Source organism: Oenanthe melanoleuca, chromosome 1 (genome assembly GCF_029582105.1).
Source record: "Oenanthe melanoleuca isolate GR-GAL-2019-014 chromosome 1, OMel1.0, whole genome shotgun sequence".
Classification (NCBI taxonomy): Eukaryota; Metazoa; Chordata; class Aves; order Passeriformes; family Muscicapidae; genus Oenanthe; species Oenanthe melanoleuca.
The window spans coordinates 39,495,626-39,521,356 of record NC_079333.1 but is presented as its reverse complement, the minus strand read 5'-3'; the positions used below and the strand labels follow the sequence as shown (position 1 = coordinate 39,521,356).

Sequence of the window (25,731 nt, the reverse complement as noted above, 5' to 3'; positions counted from 1 at the left end):
ACCTGACCTGTATCCATCTCATCAACACTGTTCAGGAAGTCATCTGGGGTTCTGGGTACACTGTAACTGCTCATGCTAAGTCCACTATCTGTGCTTTCATCTCTGGAGTGATATGTTCCACTGTAACAGAGAAAAGGAGGAAATAAATGAGGATAGAGTACCAAAAAAAAAAAAAAAAAGATGCTTGTTTTGAAATAATTTATGAGCTTTGAAAACATTGCTACCATGAGAAATCCTCTATTCTAATAAAAAAACTGAAGCATTTGTTTGCATGAGACACCTGGGTTTTATTGCAGATCTTTTCCAATTAGAATCGTATTATTCAGATTCAGTTTAACTTCATGAGAATATACCTAAGGAGCTTTAAGAAACTGCCTACTTGTGCTTTGCATAATTTTAATCTTTTCACACCCACCCACCCACAGCTGAAACCTTTCAGAGCATATCAGATAATCCATAATGATCATAAAAATAATAATAATTATGGTGCATCCTTTTATGCTTCCATAAGGATAAAAAAAATACTTCTAACTAATGTTCCCATGTTTAATCAACCACTGAAGTGTATTTTTAGGTCACTGCTGTTATAAATAGTTGGAACTCCTTTAGCAATTCTTCAATTGCTTCCCACTGCTGCATTACTACTTGTTCAGTCACACATGTCAAGGCAAGAGAGCACCCAAATATAAATCAAATACTGGTACAGAAGCCATCCTATAAACAAACCCTGCTTAGAATGATCTTGCTGACAGAACAGTTAACCAAACTGATGGCATGGGGCCTTACATGCCCTCACTTTCTTACTGCCATCTCCTGCCAGCACAGCAAGCAAGACCAAGAGAGCCACAGTGGAAAATGCGGGATGGGGAGGGGAACTAGGCCAGTATGTTGAGTTTCTATAGCATGGCTTTGGTAGCAGGGGTCTGCAGGGATCCCTGTGTGACACAGCAGGAAGAGCTGATCCCATGTCAGCCAGCTGCTTCCAGTGGTCTAGCTGCACAAAGCTGAGACGATCAGTGACAACGGTGGTACCTTTGTCATAACATATTTAAGAAGAGGGGAAAAATGCTGAACAGCAGATGGGAGAGAGGAGTAAGAATGTGAGAGAAACAGGCCTGCAGACCCCAAGGTCAGTGCCAGAGGAGGGGCAGGAGGTGCTCCAGGCACCAGAGCAGAGATTCCCCAGCAGCCCATGGTGCACATCCCATGGTGAGGCAGCTGTGCCCCTGCAGCCCCTGGAGATTCAAGGCGGGGCAGAGATGCACCTGCAGCCCATGGAGGATCCATGCCAGAGCAGGGAAATGCCAGAAGGAGGCTGTGACCCCATGGGAAGCCTGTGCTGGAGCAGGCTGAAAGGACCTGTTGCCCCACAGAGAGAGGAGCCCATGCTGGAGCAGCTTTGCTGGCAGGAGCTGTGGTCTGCATAAGCAGCTGTTGAAGGCCACCATTACCTCCCTCCTCTCTGCATCTCCTAATATTCAGTCTTCACAAAATATTTTCAAGATCTCTATTTCCTCAGGTTATGGTAGCATTCACTGAGAATCCTTACTGATTTTCCACCTGGCATCCTAAATGAACATCAACTTGATTTACTGTTCAAATTATCATTTGAAGACATACTGATCCTCCTTATGATGTACTTGTGAAGTATATAGTATATGCCTTTTTGTCAACTATGAACAAAAATATTATGAACAGCTACAGAACAAAAAAAAATTATGAACAGCTATTCAACATCAGATGCCAGTAGAATGCTTTCAGCCCTGTATATAAATATATATACTAAATATATATATATTTGATTCCATGAGGGCATCTTTGCCATACAAGAAAGAAACTGAACATTTCTTTACAGATAAATCATAAATATTTCTCTTTTTTTAGACTGATTTAAAAACAGAATCACCACACATTCAATACAATCCTAGTAATTAAATGATTTAGAACTTCTGTGTACAAAAATGTTAATTTACTTTATGGGACAAAATACTAAAAACAGAACTGAGACTATGCTGAACTAAATCACTCCAGTTTAGAAGGCTTTTTGGCTGTTGCTCTCCCTCTTGGAATGTCCATCACTTCTCTTCAAATCACTCTTTAATATACATTTCCTCTTTCTTCAACAAGGATTTGTTCATTTGGAAGTCACACCACCCAAAATTACTACATGCAACTAAACAGCATTACCCAAAATAGAGTGGATTCTTCTTCAACTAATCATTGTTAAAATATGTGTATACAAAAGAAGAAATACCAATTTAGGAGTTAAACAGAGAATTAGCATCACTACCAATATAAATCCAACCAACAAAAATATATAAACAAATGTGGCAAATCAAAAGGTGAAATATAATGAAGTCTGCACTGATGAATATCCCATTAAAAAAAAATCAAATATACCTTAATGACAGTCAGTACTGAAGAGCAGACAGATTTGATTATGTATTTTCAACCACTACTGAGCATTATCTCAAATTGCTCCAATGTAGTGATTTTCTGATATTTTTTTATGCTTGTATTATATAGGCAGCAGAAAATATTAAACAACCTAAACTGTGAATATATAACTTTGGGGCCTAAATTTAGTACTGTCTCACCAGGAACTTTATATACACCCTATAAAGATAGAAAGGAGCATTTCTCCAAGTCTGAACTTTAACATAAAGAGTATCAACAAGATCTTTAGGTCAAAACTACTGGACTGTTTTCTGAGACAGCAATGCAAATTCATGAGTGCCCTTTCTTAAAAATCCCTTTCCCACATCCACATGACAGAATTAAGTGTGGAGCTACCAGCCTAGAAGGAGTCAAATGTTCAGACCAAAATGCAAATTAAGATAATATGAACTCAAGTCAAATACAAGTTTGCAATATTTTGCATGGGGTAAGGGCTACATAAAAAACAAACAAACAAACAAAACAAAACAAAACAAAAACAAAAAAACCAAAAAAAAACCCAGAAAAACCAAAAAACAAAAACCAAAAAAAAACCAACAAAACAAACTACCCAGTTAAACATATATGCAACTAGGCAAACAGTATCTTTTTGCACTTTGCAGTAAATACCAACTTGCCATAAAATCACAAAATTAAATTTGCCCTTTCTAGCTTTTCCCCTGTTCCTAGTTAATGGCAAAGATCCATCACTTTATATTTCATGTGTGTAGACTCACAACGGATAAACTACATCAGTCCACTGCCATGGCCATTTAAAACCTAAAGATGTATTTTCTTCAGGTCAGAAAACACATTTTGAAGCTGTGAGGACCTGTATGACGGCAACCTTCCAGAAGTTCAAGCTAGAATGTTACTAAACCATATCAATACCATCATCTGGGTACAGAGGCTTCTCACTGGAGAGCAAGTCAGGTTTAAATTGTCTCTTTTATTTCTTAGGACAGAGCCAGCACAGCTGAGGCTCACGCAGCAACACCCTACAGGATGAATTCCATGTAGGATAATTCCTCCAAAAATCATCAGATTTTCTAATCATAATTGTCTGTGTAGGACATAAATCTTCCCAAATGGATTACACCCAAAATACAGATATCACTTATCTCAAGCTGCAGCAATTCTCTAAAGTTGTAATGTTTGGTATGAAGCATTTACAAGCTGAAATTTGAACAGTAATTCCAACAAAATAAGCACTTCAAGTCAGAGGGATTTAGGAAAAAGTTTTATGAAAGACTAGTCTGTACTGTAAGACTCTAAATCTTGAATGAAAATACCCACTTCAAAATAATACAGCATTTAAAATGAAACACGCCACTATCTGCAGACCTAACATTAGCAGAGTAAAAATACTGCTAAATACCTGAAGTGGAGGGGAGGGGTGAATGGAGAAACCTTAAAATGAACCTCAAGCTGCAATCCTAAATGTGCCTCACAGTTCATCTGATCTCACAGGGAGCTATTCACAAATTCTTTGAGTCAGTAATTTGAAATGACTGTTAGTCAACAGATTATGCAGAGGCAAACATGTTATGACTTTGAATAAAAACCTTCCTGCAAGTCTGAACAGACTACTTCCTCCCACAGGAGACAGCTTTTAATCTTCACTTTTACTAGACTTGCCATTTAAGGAAAGATTCATTTACAGCTGTGGCTCTTGGCACAGACAGATGTTCAAAATAAACTATTACATGTACCAAACAGAATTTTAAATCAAATTTCTTTCCTCTAGTAGCTACTCCTACAAACCTGTTAAGAAAGGGATCAGAACTATTTGTAGTCATTGTTCTCAGTTCCTGAGACATTCCAGGAGATGACACAGGGTTTTGAGATCCACCGTCTTGTTCCATTGTTGGAAGCTGGCTACGGAGAGCCAATTCCTAGAACAGCAGGAGAGGGAGAAAGAGAGATCAGGCTAGGCACTTGAACACACTTTTTGGATACATAAACACATGACATTATAGATAACTGATGCTTTTACTGCTTCCAGTTACAAGAGTTAAATGAAATTAAACTAAAGTTTCTGAGGACAAACTAAGAATCTGTACTGGCTTCAATGAAAATGCAAGTTCCAGCAGCCATGCCCAACATTACAGAAACTGCACTGTAAATGTATTTATGGATATAAATATCTGTATGTTTAGACAAATATTTTCTAGTTCACTTCAGTAACTATCTGCTAAGTCTATACTTAAACCAAACCAAGAATTGTTAATACTGTCTGAGCCCTAATACAACCTGTTTAGCTCTGCTAAATAGCATTTTATTTTATCCCCATTTCTTTTAAATTCTGATTTAGTTCCTTGCTTCCTTTGTACCTTTCTTGTTTCAGTCAGCAAACTTTCAAGTCCTTCCCTAAAAGGTTCCATTCACTCCTCCTGTTTGAGGCATGCATTGAAATTTCTGACTGATCAAATCAGTGATTTGGTACATAGTAAATTTCAAAGCTCATCAAATTCTCAGTAATTTCTTAGTAAGACCAAGACACTGCACTTCTGAAGTTACAAACCTAAACTGCATACAATTTTTTACATATCTGAATGTTCACCAGTTTGAATCAAATCATCCATTAAGCTTGCAATTATTAATTAATGAAAGTAAGTGTTAATATAAAAAGAATTATATCAAATTAAATCAGATGGAAATAAGCAACATTTTATGTAACTTCCAGTGACCCCTCTCTCCTTCAAACAAGTAATTTTATAAATATTACAAACAAGTAATCCAGGAGTTACATATGTGAAAATACAATAATTTTCTTGAAGCAACTCTATTCAAACATCATCAATGTCACACCAAGACTGAACTTTGTTAATGCAGAGATTGGTGAATCTATTGACTATCTTGTCACCATTACTGATGGTATGACTTCCAGCCCGTTCATAGGAAGATAATCTCAGGCAAAACCAATCCTGTCAATCCTTGACAATACTCAAGTTGTAAAATGAGAGGTCTTCATCCATTTTCAATATAACCTTAAGAACTAATATACTGTAGTCTTCTAGCATGTAAAACTAACTTTTCCCCATTTATTCTTCAAAGTGATTTCTTTTTAAGAAATCCTAAGGTTATTTTATTTCCAGCAGACCACATATTGAAGCTTCCCTACTGCCTGGTTTTATTTCCTTTTGTAATCTGCATATGCTTCACTCCCATTCCTGTGGATTACTATTCTACATATTCCTTTAAGTTTTATGTCTTGCACTAGAAAATTGTCTCACTACAATTGATCAGATCTCTGCAAAAAGTGTACAAGCATACCACTGGTTTTTGTGTTCATCACACCCAATTACTACTTCAAGTAAACCCAGCTCTTTGCTCATCACCACTTATATGGCCTCTGTTCTAACAAACAGTAATAATACTCCATATCCCCATTTTCAGATCACAGGATATTAAGCATCTTTTAATAATTTCTAAAGGCTTATCCATATGATTTTCATTTGCTTATGCAATAAAACCAAGTGTAAAGCCCATATAATGACATCTTACTTAAAAAATAAGTTTGCAACTTTGCATCAGTCACAAGTTACCTGATACTTGGTAGTTTCATCCATTTGAAAATAAGAAAGAAAAAAGCATTATTTCCTGGAATGCTACCCAAACAGTGATCTGAAGAAGGCAGAAGGTCTTAGAGCAGCTATCCCAGAGATGGCTCAAGAACTGCTCACCCACATGATCTGTGCTTTTCCCCTTCCCTCTTGGTTTGATCTGTACATTACATCTTAATTTCTCTGGGCTGCAGTTCATGATTTGGATGAAGAGGAGGAGCCAAAAGTACCAGGAGACTGCAGAAGCAGCTTAATCACACACCAATGCCACAAAGAGTGGTATCAAAGCAAAACCTACATGGAGTCATTTCTGTATATGAATTGAAGTGACATTTTATCTCCTCTGTGTGGCCTTTCCAATTAGGACTTCCTCCTGATTCAACAGTTGTGAGGAAGATAAGAAATCCATACACGTCTCTTTTTCAAGAGCTACTGACACCAGGAAAAAAAAACAACCAAAAACCAAAAAAAAACAGTTTTCCTCTATTATCTTGAAAGAAAGTCAGTACAAAGGAACAAGAAATTTGGAAAAACAGGGAAGTTACCTTTGTATTTTTCTAAATCCTCACTGTAGGAGAGGTTGAAGTTTCAGCAATACATGAACTTAAGTAGTATGGTAAAAATAAATGTAGCTCAAGGTGCTAGCCAGCTAAAACAAAAAAAACATCAGATTTCTCTAAAGGTCCACTAAAGAAATATATTAAATCAGGAGAGAGAATTGTATTTTGCCTATTCTTTGGCATGTACTACATAGTGAAACTAGTATTTTAAAATTAGAACTACTTTTATCTTTGTTTCAACAACATTGCTAAAAAATGCAAAACAGCAACTATTTAAAACTATTTTTAAGTAGCAATACTGCTACTTTTTCAGGAGTTAGAAGCACTTTCCCCTCAAAAGAATGTTATTACTCATCTAAGTAATAAATTTATGTCATTCTGAGAGTCTGAAAGAGAAAGGAATTACCAAAAAAGACAAGCTATTGAGAAACAAATAGAGGGCAATTTTTAATCATTCTGCAGGATAACCAAAGTTTCCTAAAGGCCTAAAGAGAATGTTAAGACTATTTTTCCTAAAAGGTGTGTAAAGTGGAAGCTGAAGCTGTGTTGCTTGAAGAACAGTCTTTTCATTTCTACTTCTTATAAACCTGTTTTGCAATAAAAAAAAGTTGTATGTTTTCTATACTTAAAAAAATGTTTGGGAGTGTCCAAGTCTCTCCCAGATCCAAACACAGCAATGTGAACTCTAGGCTTTTAGTTCATGCTTTAAAATATAAGCTTTATTAGAAGTATTAGAAGTCTGGGGGCAAAAATAAAACTATGACAAAATCCTGGCTTAGATTTCTATGAATTGATCTCATCCTATTTCTTAAGTAAGTCAAACTTGTTTTAAGTACCTCTGGGAAAAGAAAAGCTTAGTATTCCTATTGTTAGCACTAAAGCAGAATTTTAGTTATTACACAGAGACCAAAATGATCTGTCATCTCCTCTAAATAATTTTAAAAATAAGGTCAGTACTGTGCAATTTATCCGGCTGACCTCATCCACATTTTTTTTTCATAATTCCATACAGATTAAGTTTTACATGAAGTCACAAGTCATTCACACCATATCCAAATTAACTTCCTAAAACTACCCTTTTCAGAGCATTTTTATCTTCACTGGCTTTTGAGGAAAGGCAGATGACTTGTGCAACTCACTTATATTCTTACTGTATTACACCTATGACATGCTACTCAATTTGGCTTGATACATCCTGATAACTGGTTTTGCAAATTTACTTTGAAAATGCCAATTGTTCTGCCCCTAACTATCACTCGACTTTCAAATGATCCACTGGCTTTCCTGGGATGGGAGAGAAGTTTCAGGGGAAAGAGAAGACCACAACACTTATGGGCAGATTACAGCACCAGTCCCTTCTTCAGATTAAGTGTTTGCATTCTTGTGAGGGCGACAAAATTACAGTACACATACAAAAGAAACAGGGAAGACATGTGGGCAGATGGAAGACAAATGAACTCAGCAATGAGGGGTTGGGCAATTTGTGAGGACTAAGCTGGAAACAGACCATCCACTGCTTCAATCATGACAACTAGCACAGCCAGTGAATGCAGTTCTGATTTACTAGACAGACTTTTAAACAAGGTATTTATCCCATGAACATCTACAAACACGAGCAAGCAATTATACAATTATTTTGTTGATCTGTAAAGCTTAGAAACAAGCAGCAGATACAGATTGAGCAAGCATACACAGAGGAAGTTGAGTAGTATGCTGATCTTACTAGCAAATACTCTAATATTAGCAGCAGATAAATATAAATAAGAAATCTTCCATTCTCAGCACAAGAAAATAGTCTGCACAACATCCAAGAATAATGCCATCAGTACCTCAACATTATTTGCCTCTATTTCTTTCCACAGCACACTGTAAGGGAAGAAATCTGTTACTTAACATCAGTTCAATTTTGTGACATATACAAAACTTGATTGGCATCTGCTCTACATTAGAAATTGTTGACAACCAGATGCTAACTGCATGAAAATGGAAAGAGAGCTGGAAAGAGAGGAAAAGAGTGGGGATGGAGTGAAAGCCATCATTCAATCTCTCGGCTAAGACAGATGGGCATCTTGAAGGTTTCACAAATAACTTATGATGATGAGCACAGGTAACCGAACAGATGCTTGGTGTTTTTAAGTTCCCTGAATGTATCAACAGCTCTTGATACATTCTTGATACACAGTTAATCTGAAAGTTATTATTTTTTCTACAGGTACCTTTGACATTTTTAGAATTTCAGTAAAATACATTCTCATTTAAACAAGAAGAGTTTCCTACAGTGCTTCCTATAAAAAAATGAAGCTGAGCACTTATTTACTCTTTCCAGAAGCTGCTAAGGTTTCCATACATAACACTTGGAGTGTTAGTGTCACCACAGGATACTACAGTATCATGGCAGAGAGACAAAAACCTGGCAGGGACACTATAGTTACCCAGTACCAACAAAACCTGACTAGATATCAATACAACCATGGTACCGCATCCAGGCTACATGGGGAAAAAAGTCAAGAATGATGAAGATGTTGGGCTAGATGACCTCCATCAGTCCCTTCTAACCTAGTGATTGTGTGACATGAAAAGCTCAGAGATCCAGTTAAAAGTTAAGGAACGTTTCTCAGATGTTTTTAATTGATCTGTACAAGAGATTTCATTTGAGATAAGCTTCAAGAATGTTTGTGTTACATAATTTCTTTACAAATTAAAGACCTTGACAGTCCCTCTCTGAAACAGACTTAGCCTTCCCAGAATTAAGAGCACTGAACATATCAAGATTTAATTTTCAGTATTCATGAAAAGAACATCTAAAATTTAGCAAGAGAAGCAATTACTCTGCCACCAAACATAGCTTTATCATCAGGAAAGTAGATAATTCCTCCAAACTTCATTAATCTTGCTCAAAAAGGAAGAAAGACCTGTCAGAAAGAACAAGTTGAACAAAGAAATTCTTATTCTTTCCACACATTTTCCAGATTCACTAAGTCATCTGTGATCTGATCAGATGTACAGATTGAGACTTCAATAGCAGCATCATCAGAGAAGACAGACTACATTTGCCTGTACAGTATAAGGCCTCAAGAAGCATTTAGAGAACCAGAACCCAGAAGCAGCTCTCTATGCACTTTCTTCCACCTGTGGCTGCCCATTACATTGCTGAGGAGATATGGAAACACAAGAAATACATTTAGATGGTGCAACACAAATAGTCTAGTATTACAGAACTTTAAAGTTGACACGATTGCCCATTCTTCTACCCAAGAGATCACTCACACACACACCTTGACTCATCAGAGTGCAGACTAAAAACTAATGCCAGGCAGGAGGTACGGTAGGAAGCAAGTTTAAATATAAATGGAATTCTGATCTTTGTATAAATCCTTTCATCAGTTCCCACTCCAAATAAAGCAGAGTGACCACTACAAATACATTAAATTATCAGTATAGTCCTTTTGAGTTATTGCAGTTTTTTAGGATTTAAAGCCATAATTTCAAGAAGTTCCAAAAACCCCATCTTACAGACTTAAGTATAAAACTGATAACAAACTTCTCTGTTTCCTGTATTTTTTTGAGTTGGCAACAGGATGAAACCAGTGAAAGAGTGAAAAATGGTATGACAGGGCTTCAGGTAGAGAAGAAAACATAGAATACCCTTTTGGCATTCCTTAAGAAAAACATCCCCTATGAATGACCCAGTTATGACAGAAGATAAGGTGTTTTCAGCTGGTGTGGAGGAGTCCTCCTTTATTTATTCTCTTCTATACCCACAATTCTTGAGGACTTTTTTTTCTTCTCCAGAATAGGATCTAATATTGATTTATAAGGCTGATTTATGTGGCTAATGCCTTGTTAATGAATCAAATTACTACATCTTGATTAACATGCTTCTGTTAAAGAGCTGCTCTGGTATTGCCAAACAAAAAAATATTTTTTTCCAGGGTGTCAGCTCTAAGGTCTGAAGCCCCTTTTTCTCAGTACTAGTAACATACAAATTTTGTAGTACTCTTCAGAATGCAACAGTACACCAGTACTCATAGCTTCCAAGCAGAGGACTTCTTTTCTTCTGTTTTTTCTGCCTAGTGCATACAGAGGTTTTTCTTAAAAAACAAAGTACAGTACAAGCCAATATAAATATTGTACTAAGAACCAATAGATGAAAATACTGCTAGCAATAGTAAATATGAAGTTCTCTGAATATATCCATAAATCCACCCCTCCAGTGATTTACTCTATATTCAACTTCTTTAGAGAGTAAAAGAAGACCATATTAAACTGTTCATTATGCTTCACATTTTGAACAATTTTATTTTGGTCTGAGCTTGAAAGGCTTTTCATAACTGTTGTTTCTTATAAAAAAAATGTATCCATGCAAGAGCCAGTTAAACATCAAAATGGAAAAAATATATCTGCATAGCAATTATTTTGTTAGTCTAATCCATTAAGTAATTCTGCTACACTATGCATGCTTAAAAATCATAACTATTTCAAGTGACTTTTCATTACCTGATAACAGATATCCTTCTCTAAGATCATACCTGCTAAAACAAACTGATAAGAACATTCATATGAACAGTACTTAAAAGTCACCAACTACTACCTTAGATAGTTTGCTTTAAATAAATATCTTGATGACATCATGACTGGAACAGCAGTATCCTCAAGAATGCTAAACAAGAAGGTTGTTTTCAATGTAAAAAAATGTGCAATGAATTCCTCATTCGCTCTTAAATATTGATATAAAGTTGTGGTAATGCAGCACTCCTACAAACAGTGTTAGGGCTGTGACCAGGAAAGTGATTCAAAAATGTGCATGACAGAGCTTGGCTTTTTGTTTTTTGGGGTTTTTTTTTTATTTTTTAGAGTTTTCACGAAGCAAAAAGTTCCCTGCTAGCCTAATTTAATGCTTTCATATTTCTAATTATGCTGAAACATCAGTTAAGAGCCTACCTGATGTTTTGGAGAATTTGCTGTGCTGGGATTGATATTCCGCAATGCCTAAGAGTAAAAATAAGATGGATAAAAATTACTTTAGCTGCATGGTTTACCTATGCAGGCTGTCTTATAAATACCATCTTGTAGTATGAAGCCCCCGAGACAGGCCAGATGAGAAAGGATAAGGGAGTTAAGAAACTGTGAAAATTATGACACAGTGAAACAAAACTCACAGATTTACCAAGGATGCGCATTTGACAGATAAGCTTAACAACTAAGGAGAAAAACATGAAGAGGACTGGTTGTCACCTGCTCCAAAGTTAGTCAGGTTCTCAATGACAATTGAGGCAAGAAGACAATTAGAAGGCCTACCTAGAAGCATGCTAGCACAGGGTAAAATGCCTGTTTGTGGATTAATTGCAAAGCAGGAACAGCAGAAGCCCAGGTGCTTAAGCAGAGAGAAAGTCCTGATGCCACCTTTGCAATGTGTTCTTACCTAGAGTACTATAAAAAGTAATGTCTGTAAAGACGACCCATCTTACACCAAGAGATGCTGAAGATTCCTACAAAACAGTCCTTGACTACAAAGGGGATAACGGGAGTCAGATTCCAGGACAGAATACTGCAGGTGATGAAGAAAGAGAAAAGCTGTCTTTGAGGACATTAAGATATTATCCTCCTCTGATACAAGGCCCATCACCCAAAGTGAAAAGGGAAAGATTCTAGAAGATTATCCTCAAAGAAAAGATTAGTACTTTTTCTGGCAGTGTCAAAAACCCAAAGAAATATCCTAAGTATCTAGCACAGATGGTAGTAACTCTTAAAACACTCAGATTGAACAATCGAAGCAGAGTCCTTAGAGTCAAGAGGAGATCAAGCCCGAATTCCAATCCAGAGATTGCAAAGTCCAGCCCTACATTTTAACATTTGCTACAGCCATATCCATACAGTAGAAAATACTGAAAAGGCATAGCTGGCAGCCTTATTATGAAGTTTGAAATTCTTCAGCATAAGAAAACCACAGGTACAAAATACAGCACAAGTTATACAGTTGTTCCATGCTCATTCCACTGTTGAATAGGTAAGATTTTGGCAACAAGGCATCTCCTCAATGCACCTTATGTAAAAGATTAAAAATGCTTCAAAATCCTATGGACTGCAACAGGTTCTAAAACCGAAGATTTTCCTCCACTTAAAAGGGAGAACTAAAGTAACTGTGGGAAATAACTTTTAGCATGACTTGGAACTCAATGAATATGAAATATATTCTCAGGAGGAATATCCAATCACATCAACAGTCCGTGTTGTCATTCTTACAGTTTGTGAAGCCTGCTCTTTAAAGAGTTTTGTTAGAGGGAGGAAAGCAAAATCTTTCAGTATAAAAAAATCAAGATACTTTCACCAACAAGTTGATGTCAGTAAGAGAATGAATTCAGACGTTTTTAGATCTCAAGGCTTTTTGAACAGTCACCGTCTTTAAGACACACTGAAACAACAACTTTGAAAAATCAAAACGTAACATACAAAAGAAATAGTGGAAGTAGGTTTCTAACCTGTGGCCTCACCTGCCGAAGCAGTTCTTGATGCTTCAGTCTCAGCCTTTCTTTCTCCATCTGTAGCTGCTGAAGTCTCATCTGTTGCTGCTGATTGGAGCTACTCCCTCCCATCACACCACCCTGGGGACTCTGAGGAGCCAGAGGAGGTGGCTGTTTGACTGGAGCACTTTGGCTGATTCGCTGATTCATGGCTAAAGAACCAAAACAATAAACGTTTAAAAAATAAATTCAAACAAATGCATGCAAGGGAATTATTATCCATGAAAGGTATACATTAAAAAATCTACAAAATTATAAGGCATGGCAATACAAAACATGCAGGTAAACTGGTGTTCAGAGTGTGAAATTATGCTCACGTGTGCGCAATCAGTGTGTGTAAAATTAATGCAACAGTCTCATGATTAAGACTACATTGTTCTACAAGCTTCTGAAAAAAGTTCAATAGGCTAACTGGTGAAAAATTCAAAAGTGGTAGTAAAATATTTCAAGTTGAATTAGAAGAATCTCTGTTCTTCCTAATAAACTATTCTCACTGCAGACATAAGTAATTTTATTCATGTGAGATCTTAGGCTCATTTAACTTGAGAACACAGAGGATGACAAAATGGATCATTTCACTTTTATTGAAAACAATTAAAAACTACATACTGTGGTGCAAAGTCATGCAACCAGCATTCACATCCTTGCCACATCAAGACTTTTGTGTTAGAGACTTGATTTAGAGCTTCTTGACAGGCAAAATTAGAGTTGGTACAGAAATGGCAGATAAATTATACAGCCATAAATACTGACATCAACATAGGAAACATTTTGCTCGTGCTAAATTTTCTTTTACCCCTCAGAACTATGCATTGTATTTTTCCTGGTGAGTGGAGAAGAAAAAATGTAACCTTTTAAGCATAATGCACAGTGAGAACCCATGTTCCCTTCCCTTATAAAAGCAAGACCTAAGACAAGTTTATTTTATAAAATAAGACATGACTGGGATGCTCTATTTGACAAGCCTGATTTCTCCCTCACATGACACCAACATGGTTAAAGTCAACAAAGGAAATAGAATTTCAAGAGTGAAAGAGAGGGTGGGAAAGGCTGACTGTTTTGCAAGGGCACTATTTTCAGGGGCTTTCAGTTTGGAATTAGCTCTCCATCATGTTCTCTGTACCAGACTGAATCTGTTAACACTCACAGTATTCTGCAGAAGGCATTTGCTGAAGCAGTGATGGGAGAAGGGCAGGGATTTTTTTTTTTTTTTCTGGGAATGAGGATTATGGTTTACAGAAACCAAGAAAAAAAAAAAAGAGAGCTTCTTTTAGGATGACAGGGTGAAGTGGGGCAAAAGAAAAATCTGTAGAATTTGTTTGACTTAATGTTTTAATCATACAGAGGATTCATGGAATATTAACATTTCTAACTACCATAAGAAAGGAGAATTCTCTCAAATAAATCTGTATTGTTTTTTCACTGAAAAGCCCTTCAGACTCCACGGTCTTTTGTGTGCTCAATTTAAGGTAGTACAGTTCTTCTGTTACAAGAAAGCAAGTATATATTTTTCACATACTACTAAATCAGTTAGAGAACCAACTCTGCAGTCTAGCCTTTCAACTAATCCACTGGTCCAGCACAGTCAAATGGGCAGAAGGGTCATATTTTCATTAGTCCAGACAACATAAAATGTTGTCAAATAGCTTAAAGTGCTTTGAAGCTGTATTTCATGCAGAACCTTTAAAAGAGCACAATACATATGATTGCTGATGCGATAAAACTTTCTCTAAGGTAAGTGAACCTGTGATGTAGGAATAGAAACTGGATCCCAGTACCAAGAAAAAACAACTAGGGCTGCAGTTCAGCTCCAACCTCTAAGTATCATCCTGACCCAATGAAAAAAATTAGTGGGAAAAGGACATTGCTGTGGATGAAAGCCTAAAATTGAGCAGCTGATGTTACGAGATATCCAGCACCACTTCACCATGAGCACTGAACTTCAGGACAAAAGGTGACCAGAGTGAGCCAACTGACCAGCTTTGCCATCAGGCTATGGTCTTTGGGCCAGTGACAGGAAGATCGGCCCCAAGACACTAGAAACTGTTAAGGAAAAGTTCTAACAGCATCAAGAGAGTCCTGTAAGGATGTCAGCAGTGAACATTCAACTACAAGCACCAGGAGCTCCACTGGGCAGTATCTGCTGGAAGCTTGACAGCATCAGACAATCTTCATTTATCAAAGCTGAAGCAAAATTGAAGCTAGAGAAAGCAATGCAAAAAGCACGGCAGCCCATCTAGCAGCTTTAGACAAGCTAGAAACAACACTGCTGGAGTGGGTAATAGATCTCCTCCTTTCTCTCTCTTCCAATCTGGAACCAGGACCATCCCTTTTGCTCTGTCTTACTCTCTTTCACCTTACAAGCAGAACTGAAGGGGTTAGAACAGGACAACAGAAAACAGCCTTCTCCTGCTAGTTAATTCTGCAACCCTATCCAAAGTCTGTGCTGCCCCTCAGAAGTTCCAGGATCCAAACCCTGCTATTAAACAAGATGGAAGGTCAATTATAGTGTGAAGTCAAGAGGGAGAAAAATTAGAAAATTACAATCACATCTAAGTTAAGAACAAACTAGTTTGTAAAATTTAAGTACCCAAAGGTGAAAAATGTCAATTTTCTTTTGGTTAAAAAGGCTCCCTTTGTAGTCTAGTCCCCAGTTATATAATCATTGTTTCAGAGTCCTACCTCAATGCAGTTCACAGCCAAGTCGTGTTACAGATAACCTCATAAAAATTTAACAGTGTCTAACCTTAGTTAAACACTTCAGTGCAATATCACTAACATTCCTTCAACATTTTATGAAATTGTTTTTCCTGCATGCACCATACAAGTATCTCTTTTCCACAAACAGGCAGCTTTGTATTTCCTGCTCATGCTACTTTCTGCTCTTTTTATTTTATATTTGTGTCTTTCTGACAGCTGCATGTATTATTTCTGTTCTCTCTGACAACTGTTTGCAATTTTAACTTTAAGAAAGAAATCATGTTTCTATGAAGCTTTTCATTTTATTCCATCACCCTAGATTCCCAAAATGTCTTCTACTGTACATTTTGAAAGCAATATTTCTAACAAAAAGCATATCTAAAGCAGGAATATAATAAGATATTGAGACTTAGGTGTATACTTAAAATTCATCAATAAATATTAGGGGATAACTTAATGATATAATTTGGTAACTAGTTGGAAACTGAATCTAAAATTACAGTTTTTAAATTACTACTGTTATTCACACATCCATTGAAAGAATGTTTGTGGACATTTTATTATTTCAAGAATGGAAGTGCGAAAGACTTCAAATTGATAAGATTTTAAACTGTCCTCAGAACAGATCATGAAAATGTTTTTATGCAAATGAATTTTTTTTAACCATGAAATTAAACTAGGATATTAGAAGAACATGCTGTTAACTGAATTTTACTGACTTAATATATCCAAGTGAAGAACCACTGCAAAAACCACAACAACATGATGTTCAATGGTTATCTATAATTTCCAACAGAGTATTTAGTGAAAAAAAGGTGGGGGGGGAACAAGAGGGAACACATCTTGCTTCAAGTGACAGGAAAAACAGAGGGTTTTAAAGATTTTTGTTGTTGCTTTGGGGATGAGGTTCTCCTGCTTGCTTGTTTTGTGGGTGAGTTTTTTATTTTTGCATTCCTATTCCCCATTACTTACCAGGACATAACTGCAGAAATCTGCACTCTACAGAATATGCTTATTAATGTGATCTCAGACAGTAGATTTTATTTTTTTCTACACGTCAAGTATTTATAATGATCCTGACATGCACAACTCTTTTCAAATACTTTGAATTCAAAGGTGAAGAGCTTCATTTTATCTGTTAGCTAAGACTTACCAGTTTCTAATGCATCCTGTTCCTTACCTTCCATGTCTATGGAAAGCATTTAAATAAGGGGCTCTGCACCCACACAGCAGAGGCTGCAAAGACCTCACAGGCAGAGCAGGAACAAACAAGTCTTTGTTTCTAGAAGAGGGGGATTTGAGGGAGGAGGAGGGGCAGACAAGTTAAAAACCATGGGCAACTTAAGACAATAAAAAAGATCTTGTCCTAAAATATGGCTTCACAGTCTGCAGAATACAGCCAATTGCAATTGCTGCAAAAGATTTTTGAGAAAATTACTGATCTTCAAATGCTACACATTAAATGTGTACAACAACGGCAGAAATGCCTCTTCTGTACTGTACCAGACAATGCCTGACAATTCCTGAAAAAGTTTAGACTGCTGTCTACGTACCTGAAAAAAACCAAACAACCAAAACCCAAAGACAAAACCAAGAGAGAGAAACAATTACCAGGCATTAGTGCTAGAGAGAAAAGGCCAACAAATTTTTAACAAGTCAAACATAAAAGGCTAATTTCTCTCCAAAGATCAGTCGAAAATCCCAAGTCCCAGGCAGTGACAGTTTGCATTACCACAGCACCTCTCCCCAGTGCAGAATTACATGAAGAGATTCCACCCTTAATTATTAGTAGACGCAGCTGAATGTTTGATGTTGTTTCTTTCCCACTTATAATCTCACCCTTCAAAGCTAAACCTAGTTTTAATCTGCAAATTCAAAGACATTATTTAGTTGAACAAACAGCAACAAAAAAGTTCAGGATGCGAGCATACTATAGCTGACTGTCCTTACTAATAAGAATCAATATTTTCATTGGAGAAACTTAAAAAAAAAAAAACAACTTGTCCACTTCAGCTTCATTTTGAAATTAGGCAGCTTATCGTGCTTCATTTTTGGCTACAGTCAGGTTTCTACCTGGTGCTAGTTTGCAACACATCAACCAAGGCAAAAATCCTCTCTGATTACACTTAAAAGAGCTGTGAAGAAAAAAAAACTATCAGCAGGATTTGAAAGAGTCTCGGAAGTAATAAAAACATGTTCCAAGGGGCTTTTTAAGAAAGGCTTGGTACAACAAGGCCTGTCGTTTAATCAGGATGTAAGTCATGTTTCTAGATTGTATTCTTTATAATGTATTGCTATGTTACTCTAAGGAAATTCCAGTCACAGTTTCATAATGCTGCTGTAATAAAAGAACCTGAAAATTAGCACAATAAAATATTCCATTGCTTTCAGTCTCTGATTAATCTGACAATCCTGGATCTTAGAGTATGAGGGAAACCACAAATAGACTTTTCTCTGGGCTCATTTTGCTGCTTTAAATGTACAAACAAATCTGGGTGTCTTAGACAAACAGAAATAGTCACAGACTCCTGAGCTGAACTTCTGGTTAAAGCAAAATATATCCAATGAAAATACTATCACAGACTCATGTCCAGACTACGGATTGGGTACTCTGCATATATCAACTAGCTTCATTCAAATTAAATTAGTATTTTTTTTTGTTTGTTTGTTTTACTACCAATATTGCACCTGCTGGCTAAAACAATATAAATTAAGTTAAGTAAGTAGCTTTTAGGAACTTCTGCTCTATGTACACATAAAAACCAAAACTCTTTAAATAATGGGCTCTTACTAAAACTCTTTGCAAAACTCCTTTTCACTTTTTAAAAAGAAATCAATTTTAATTTTGGAAGACTAATCAAGTTTTAAATTACTTGACTTACAGAATGCAACTGACACCATAAGTATCAGTACTACAGAACTATGTAAGACACACTGCATTGGACAGATTATGAGAAGAAATCTGAATGGTATTTAAATTTAAATTCTATGTATGAAACACTGGAGACTACAGTAAGTGCAGGAATCTGAGGTCACCAAGGCCCTATATGTCTGTCCACTGACTCTCTGGCAAAATACACTTAATGAAAGCTAGTCCACATGTTAGACCAAAGTTTAATCAGCGAAGAGTCTACATAAGGCTATTAGCTGTGAACAGTTTCACTGTTTCATCACCACAGAATACTTCCCGGGTTAACTAACCAACAGACATGCTTCTTTACAATTCTTATAAAATAATGTGTTAACTTTTTAAATACAGGTTTCCTTTAATTTATTTGAGTGGAGCAAACCCTGTATATATGCATCTGCATATCTTCATCTTTTTTTAAAAGAATTTCTATCATAAGGCCACTAGAAATGATTAAACAGAAATTACAAAATCCAGAAAAACTACCGTAAAAGAAACACTTTGTCAAGAAACACTTCTATATATAAGAAACTACTATCATGTTTAAACACAACTGAATTCAAAGACAAAAAACCTGATGTGTCTTTGTATTGTCTATATCTAAGCATATATGACCTCAAATTCAATTACTGCGTGTATATATATTTAGATTACAGGTAATGAATTGTATTCAGAACGATCCACCTTCAACTTTTAACACAGTATGCTAACAGAGAAGTGCAAACTTCTGTATTAGAAGGATATGGTGGAAAAAGTGTCCCTGTTAGGATTGCAGTTTCCTTTCACTATCACAGCTGCTTAGCACAACATTGCAAGCATGCATTTTTATTGGCACCCGGACATCATTAGCAATAAATTGCCTTTCTCAAACAGGATTAAATTACTCTGAAAACAAAACAAAACCCAAAACAGGTATAAACTTACATAAATCTACTGTCCTGATAAATTCTTAAGAAAAGTGTGGGTTTTCTCTCTCATAGTCTAGAAACATTCTACCCAAATTAGGTAACTGCATCCTGACAATACCTGTGGACAGATTTAGCAATTTCTTCAGTGAACTGAAGAAGTAACAGGTAAGAGGTATAATTACATCCTGCTTTCAAACAAACCAAGATTTCACCTTCTGATATAATCGTACACAAAAAAATAATTATTTATCATCATTACTATAAGGCAGCACCTGCCTTTTACAAAGGGATGCTTACCAGTGAAATTTCATCTGCCTCTGCAGATTCGCAGAAGGCTTTGACAGAAGTCACTGGTTCACTGAAAACTGATGCTGTTTCATCTGTACACATCTCTGACACACATACCATAATACAGAAGTCTTTACCCCATTCTAAGTGATCTCTTGAAACTGTTCTTCTGGAAAAATAGAGACAAGGAAGTGAAAAATCTAATACTACTAGACCTTTTTAGATGAATCAAATCCTCTTTGGTTTCAGAGAGTATGTAAAGAGGATACGCCATTGCATTTGCAGATCAAAACCACTTCTGGCTCATGTTCTGCTTTTTGTGCAAAAAACTGAAGGCAGATCTGGAACTTAAGAAGTCTAAAATGCTACTACGATCACACACAAGGTCTGGGCTTTTATTTTTAATTGACTAGACAAAAGCCAAACTCCAGTTTTCCAATCTAGAGTTCCAGTTCTATCTTGTCCAAAAATATGTATCTTGAAAGGCTCCTGCAAACTAATTTGAAGGAACATATATTAAACAAAGTGGTAGGCAGGTAAGGAATAAGAAAGCAACACTATGGAATACCTCCTTTTAATTTCTGGTATTTAAAAATTAGCAGATGCTCTGAAGTTTAAGCTTTTAATTGAATTTGTGTTTGCTTGCTTTTTCTTTAAAGAGAAATGATAAATATATGTTTTGATGAAATGTACATTTTACTACAGTGTTTCTGAGCACGCACTTTTCACTTTTTCAAAGGTGCAATGTTTTTACACTACAAAAAAAAAGAAGCAGAAAAACCTGGTGTGCAATCTCTATAATCATACTGTCATTATCAGTTTTATTTCATTTTCTAATTATGTAGTCAAGCAGCTACCATACACAGAGCCACTATGGCACTTTCCATAATGATATTAAAAACTGTCTTGCCTTACTTTTGCCCCTCATCCAAAATTCATGCAGAACTTCAAAGAACATTAACATTATCTCTAAGTGGGAGTGATAAAGTTGTGGCAGTGATTTCAACCTGAGGTCACATATTTTGCTACATACCCCATTAATGCAGCTCCAAGAATTGAAGGACCAGAAGGAAAGAGACTGGGAGTGTGCAACATTGGCATGACCACTAGTTACAAGCCTTTAAAACCCAAGTTTAGAATAAAATAACAAGGAAGCTGAAACAATATCTTGTTTTACACCAATCCCTACAGACGCTTGTCTGACTACTCTACTGGAGTAGTAAGGTCTTCACACCAAACTTAAACCAGCAGAGACATAGAAATCAACTGCCAGTTTCCAGTATTTTCCCACTTCAAAACCAAGTCAAACTTAAGAGTTAAAATCCCTTTAATGGTTTTTGATACAAAAGCCAATTATTGGAAACAGCAAAAAACTTGAACATTTTAAAACTTCAACTCATTTTAGGAAATTTCATTTTATAGGAAAAGCAGCTGTTGTTCTGCTGAACAGCAGCTAAGTTCTACCAACTCCAGCCACTCTGAATGCATAGCTGACCTGCTTCTTATCCAGATGTTCTTCCAATATCAAGAAAATGCACTTTGTTATCTGAAAGGCTTAAAAATCCAGTAGCATCTGTGAAGAATGACCAAGGAATAATAGCAGGAAAGAAAAAATGGTCCAAAAGGCAAATTCAACCTGACAGTCCAATTCCCTTAAGGGAAAAAACCCTCTACTAAATAAAAAAAAACAAGGCAAATTGAAGCATCTTACTACGAGGCCTGCAAGGGCACTGAGAAGGTAGGACAGCATGTTTCTACCAGATGCTCCACTAGACAAGAATCCTGCTGACACAAGCCTAAGGATCAACCCCTTCCCATCCCCACTCCTTTGATCCCATGTCATTTTTTATGGCTGCCTGTGCTTGGCATAAGAAGACCCTCCTTTCCTAGATCTTTCTGATATTAAATTTTGCGAATTGCCCAAACACAAAACTGTTTTAAAGCTGTATTTTTAGAGTTGGAGGATAAAAGTCTGAGCCATAGGACACCACTGACACTTAAGTGGTGCAGCTGAAGACCTCGAACCCATTTCAAAGATGTTAGACTCCAATCTTAAAACAAAGTTATCTTCAACTTGGAGCACCCAAGTTTTAGACCCAGCCTACCCCACAGCTATTCTGACAGAGGCTCTTTTCTGATGCATGATTTCTAAAAGCCTGCTCCAAGAAAGAATACATACTAACTTCATTCTTTTAGTTTCTGTTTAAAAGCATGAATGCTATACAAAAATGCCCTATATACCAAGTCAGTCCACCTAAAATGATTTTTTCCAATTGATTCTCCTTCCCCTCCCTCTTTTCTAGCCACAATATTGGAAAATTCCAAGCACTATTTAAAAAAGAGCTGTATCCACACCTACTAGAGAAAATAAAGATGAATGCAAAGCTTCTATCTGATGAGGAACATACAGAGACTTAAAGGCTGTCTCCCTGGAATTCAGAAGCAATAAGGGCAAAGACTCTTCATACCTTCTGCTTCTGAATACTGGAACAGAGGAGTATGTTTGCACATACCATTCAAGAGCTTTGTTTTTCTTCAATGGTTCTTAAGATTGGTGAATGTGGCAGAGAAATTAATTCCTCCTTCATTTTCAACCACCACTAGCATCACTGTAATAACCAAAAGTTTCAACAAGACAAAGATGAATTCATCCTGCTTCTGGAAGTATTAAAAGTCAAAAATATTGAAAACCAAGCCCTTATATTAAACCACAGGGACAGAAAAGGGTATGGTCATCCTCTGGGGTAAAATACCAACAGAAGTTTCAACCTATATTAAGCTCAGAAAAGTAAACTTCTGAGTCATTCACATGCTATTTAGGGTCACAGCACATATTTGTCGAGGATCTCCACATGGTAAATAAATGCAAGGCTCAGTAATTTAACTCTGTCAAACAGATTTTTTTCTTTTTCTTGAATGGAGAGACTTAAGGAGGTTGCAAGTAAAGCAACAAGAACAGAATTTCGCATTTTCTTGGCTCAAATGATAAAAACATAAACCACAATACAATGTGTACAACTTAGGTTTCAAGGAAAACTCCTTCAAGCTCAACAGCAGCTAGCAGCTTGTCTCTATTTGCCGTCACTCTAGATCAGAAGAGCCCACATGCTTTTTTTTCCTTTCCTGCCCCTTTCAGTTACACTTGAGTTCTTTGACTGAAAAGGTCTGGAACAGATTAAAAGTCCAACCACAAAATAAAGAGCCTTGGCATGTACTCAAGCCTGTCTGGGATACACATACACAGTGGGCCCAAAAAGGGAAGCTATGCAGTAAGAAACCCTTAATCAGTCTTTTGGACATTTCTAACTTCTTTCAGTTTAACTGCACAGCCTTAACATTTGATGGAGTTTCAGTATGCACAAGACAAGCAGCTTTTGACCTTACAGTTGGACCACTCTACTTACAGGAATACAAAATAGTTGTGAAAAGCAAGATTCATCTCACCCACAACCTCTGTCCATTAAGTTATTTTCCACAGCCCTTTTTAATTCCAGTCCATCTTTGGAAACTATAAAGTAATGCATGTAAAGAAAAACAGATACCCTGCCAGATTACCTGAGTAAATATAATTGCAAAAGGCAACAATGATTTTCAAAATGACTGCTTCCTTTTCAGCCTTATTCACATACTAAGTAATTGTGAAGTTGCAAATTACCCACACACTCCTCTTGCAACATGCAAACAGGTCTGTAGCTCTGGCTGGTGTTAAAGCCAGCATGGACATTTGCCAAAGCTGACACCCCACCTTTGGGCTCAAGTTGCATAGTGGTTCAACCTGTCTACAAACTGGTGAGCAGTTTATAAACAAAGTGTGACAATATAGTGTTCTCCATAAGAGTAAATGGATGTTGTAAGTAAGCACTCAAGCCTACAGACCACAAATGAAGAATTTCTAACAGATACTTCAGGAAAAAGAAAACCAGAACAGTGACTGTTGAGTTTTGTAGCTCTGTATTTATATGGCATTCATGGAGTTAATGCCTCTCCCAAAAGGGGCCCACAGTTGTTGTTAGGTCAACCCCTGTAAAGCTTCAAAGGTTTTGCATCCCCTCAGCCTGACCTACTCAGTGATCTGCACACTGTTTTCATTTAGCTGCATTGAGTCCAAAAGTAAAGCCTGAAAACCACAATGATTTTTTTTTTTTTTTTTTTTTTTACTCCTACTGTTTTTCCATGGCTCTGGAAAAAATAACTAAAATCCAAAGGAGTTGAAAATAGTAAGTTTTTGGGAAAACAAATCAAGGGCAAGCTAATAAGGCTGACACACACAGGTCATGCATTTACCAAAAACCAGAAATTATAATGCCATACATCACTTGGACAAGCTAAGAAAGTAGTTTAGAGTCTTCACATTATATGTGATTTCTATTCATAGTCATCAGTGCCAATATTTTATTGAAAAGTTTGCAGTTCTGCTCTTCATACAGATCAAAAACATTACTGAAAAATATACATGAAAGTTCTGTTTTGTTGAATTTCTCCATCTAGAGTTTAGACTTCTTCTCCATCTTATCCTTAAGTGATCTATTAAGTGATCACTAAGTGGTCATTAAGTTACTATTTCTATTTCCAATATTACATAGTTTTTCCCCACAGAAAGGTTATTAAAGTAGGAGCAATAAAACTAATAATTCCTTATCATATTGTTTAAAACAGAAAGTTTTCTCATAATAATCACTGTGACAAGCTGGAATTATAAGCTGGTATATGTTTCAAGTGTATTTAAATAGCATGAACTATTATTTGACAATGCCCTCTTAAGATAGCACAAAGGAAAGTAAATATTTGTTTAGGAATTAAAAGATTCCTCCATGATGAAGTGTTGCTAATTTAAAGGGATGAGTGAGCTTGACTGAAACTGTCTCAGTAAGTAATTTCTGAATGTCACCACTTTGGGGAACTGTGTATCATATGGCATAATATCAACCCATAGCTGTAGAAACTTGGGTAACATACAGTCCTAAAGGATATAAGCTAGTAGTTTTTATCTTAAAAAAAATTTAATTAAAAAATTAAATTAGGCTTCTATAAATCAAAATATATTTTAATAGTACTATAAAAAGTTTTCAAAATATGCCTGGAAAATTACAGCTGAGTGAACTGAAGCAAATCGAGAATTCTGAATTGAGATGAACTTTTACCAAAGCGTGGGTCAAGCCTTGGGTCTAGCCAAGATGTGGTCTTGTTCTTATGGTTTATGTAGTAAATTTCTCCATCCTGGGTCATAGCTTGTTCCCATCCATCGGGGAGTGGGCCTGCAATATAGAAGGAAGGAGTTGATGGCGGGCTCTTGTTTGCTCCAGCTGAAATTGATCTAAAAAAAATTTTAACATTTTACATATATAACAGTACATGAAACAGAAGAGTTTCAAGCTCATTTCTGGGATTAAGTGCAAAGAAGTGCTGGGTGGGAAACCAAGGGACAGGAAACACTTCTATAGTTTTTACTTAGGATTTGGACTTTAATTTTTGAACTTGTTTGCATCCTTTCGTATGCTTTTGACACATCATTTTGCTATAGCATTCCAGGATAAAACCAGCAATAAGTCAAGCCTGCCAGAATGAAACCAGCATGAGCACCAGGAAGAAGAAGCATAGAATAATTCTACCTCTCATAGGTAGAACTAGGTTCTTCTAGTGATTAAGACATGGCAGCAGTAACAGGCTAAAACTGAGGAGATCCTGAAATTTTCCTGTCTTTCACAATTAGAAAAAGAAGTGACAAAACTCATTTCCCCTTCACCACATACTCAACTCTTGGTGAAAGCATTCAAGGCTTAAGCAGACAAAAATGCAAACCTGAAGAACAAGGCAGGCAAACAAGCAATGACAAAGCAAAGGCAA

At 36.5% G+C, this 25,731-nt stretch overlaps 1 protein-coding gene across 8 annotated transcripts in view; it reads right to left on the bottom strand.

The window, feature by feature from the left end:
- Positions 1–25,731, bottom strand: part of YAP1 (Yes1 associated transcriptional regulator) — an 82,854-nt gene that overhangs the window by 5,400 nt on the left and 51,723 nt on the right. The window contains exons 4-8 of one of the 8 annotated variants that reach the window (XM_056482259.1): positions 25,029–25,142; positions 13,042–13,235; positions 11,504–11,551; positions 4,201–4,331; positions 8–120 (exon numbers count right to left, since the gene is read on the bottom strand). In XM_056482259.1, coding sequence (XP_056338234.1) covers positions 8–120; positions 4,201–4,331; positions 11,504–11,551; positions 13,042–13,235; positions 25,029–25,142 — 600 coding nt within the window. The remainder of the gene's footprint in view (positions 1–7; positions 121–4,200; positions 4,332–11,503; positions 11,552–13,041; positions 13,236–25,028; positions 25,143–25,731) is intronic. The other 7 variants (XM_056482267.1, XM_056482290.1, XM_056482297.1 and 4 more) reach the window with 7 other exon arrangements.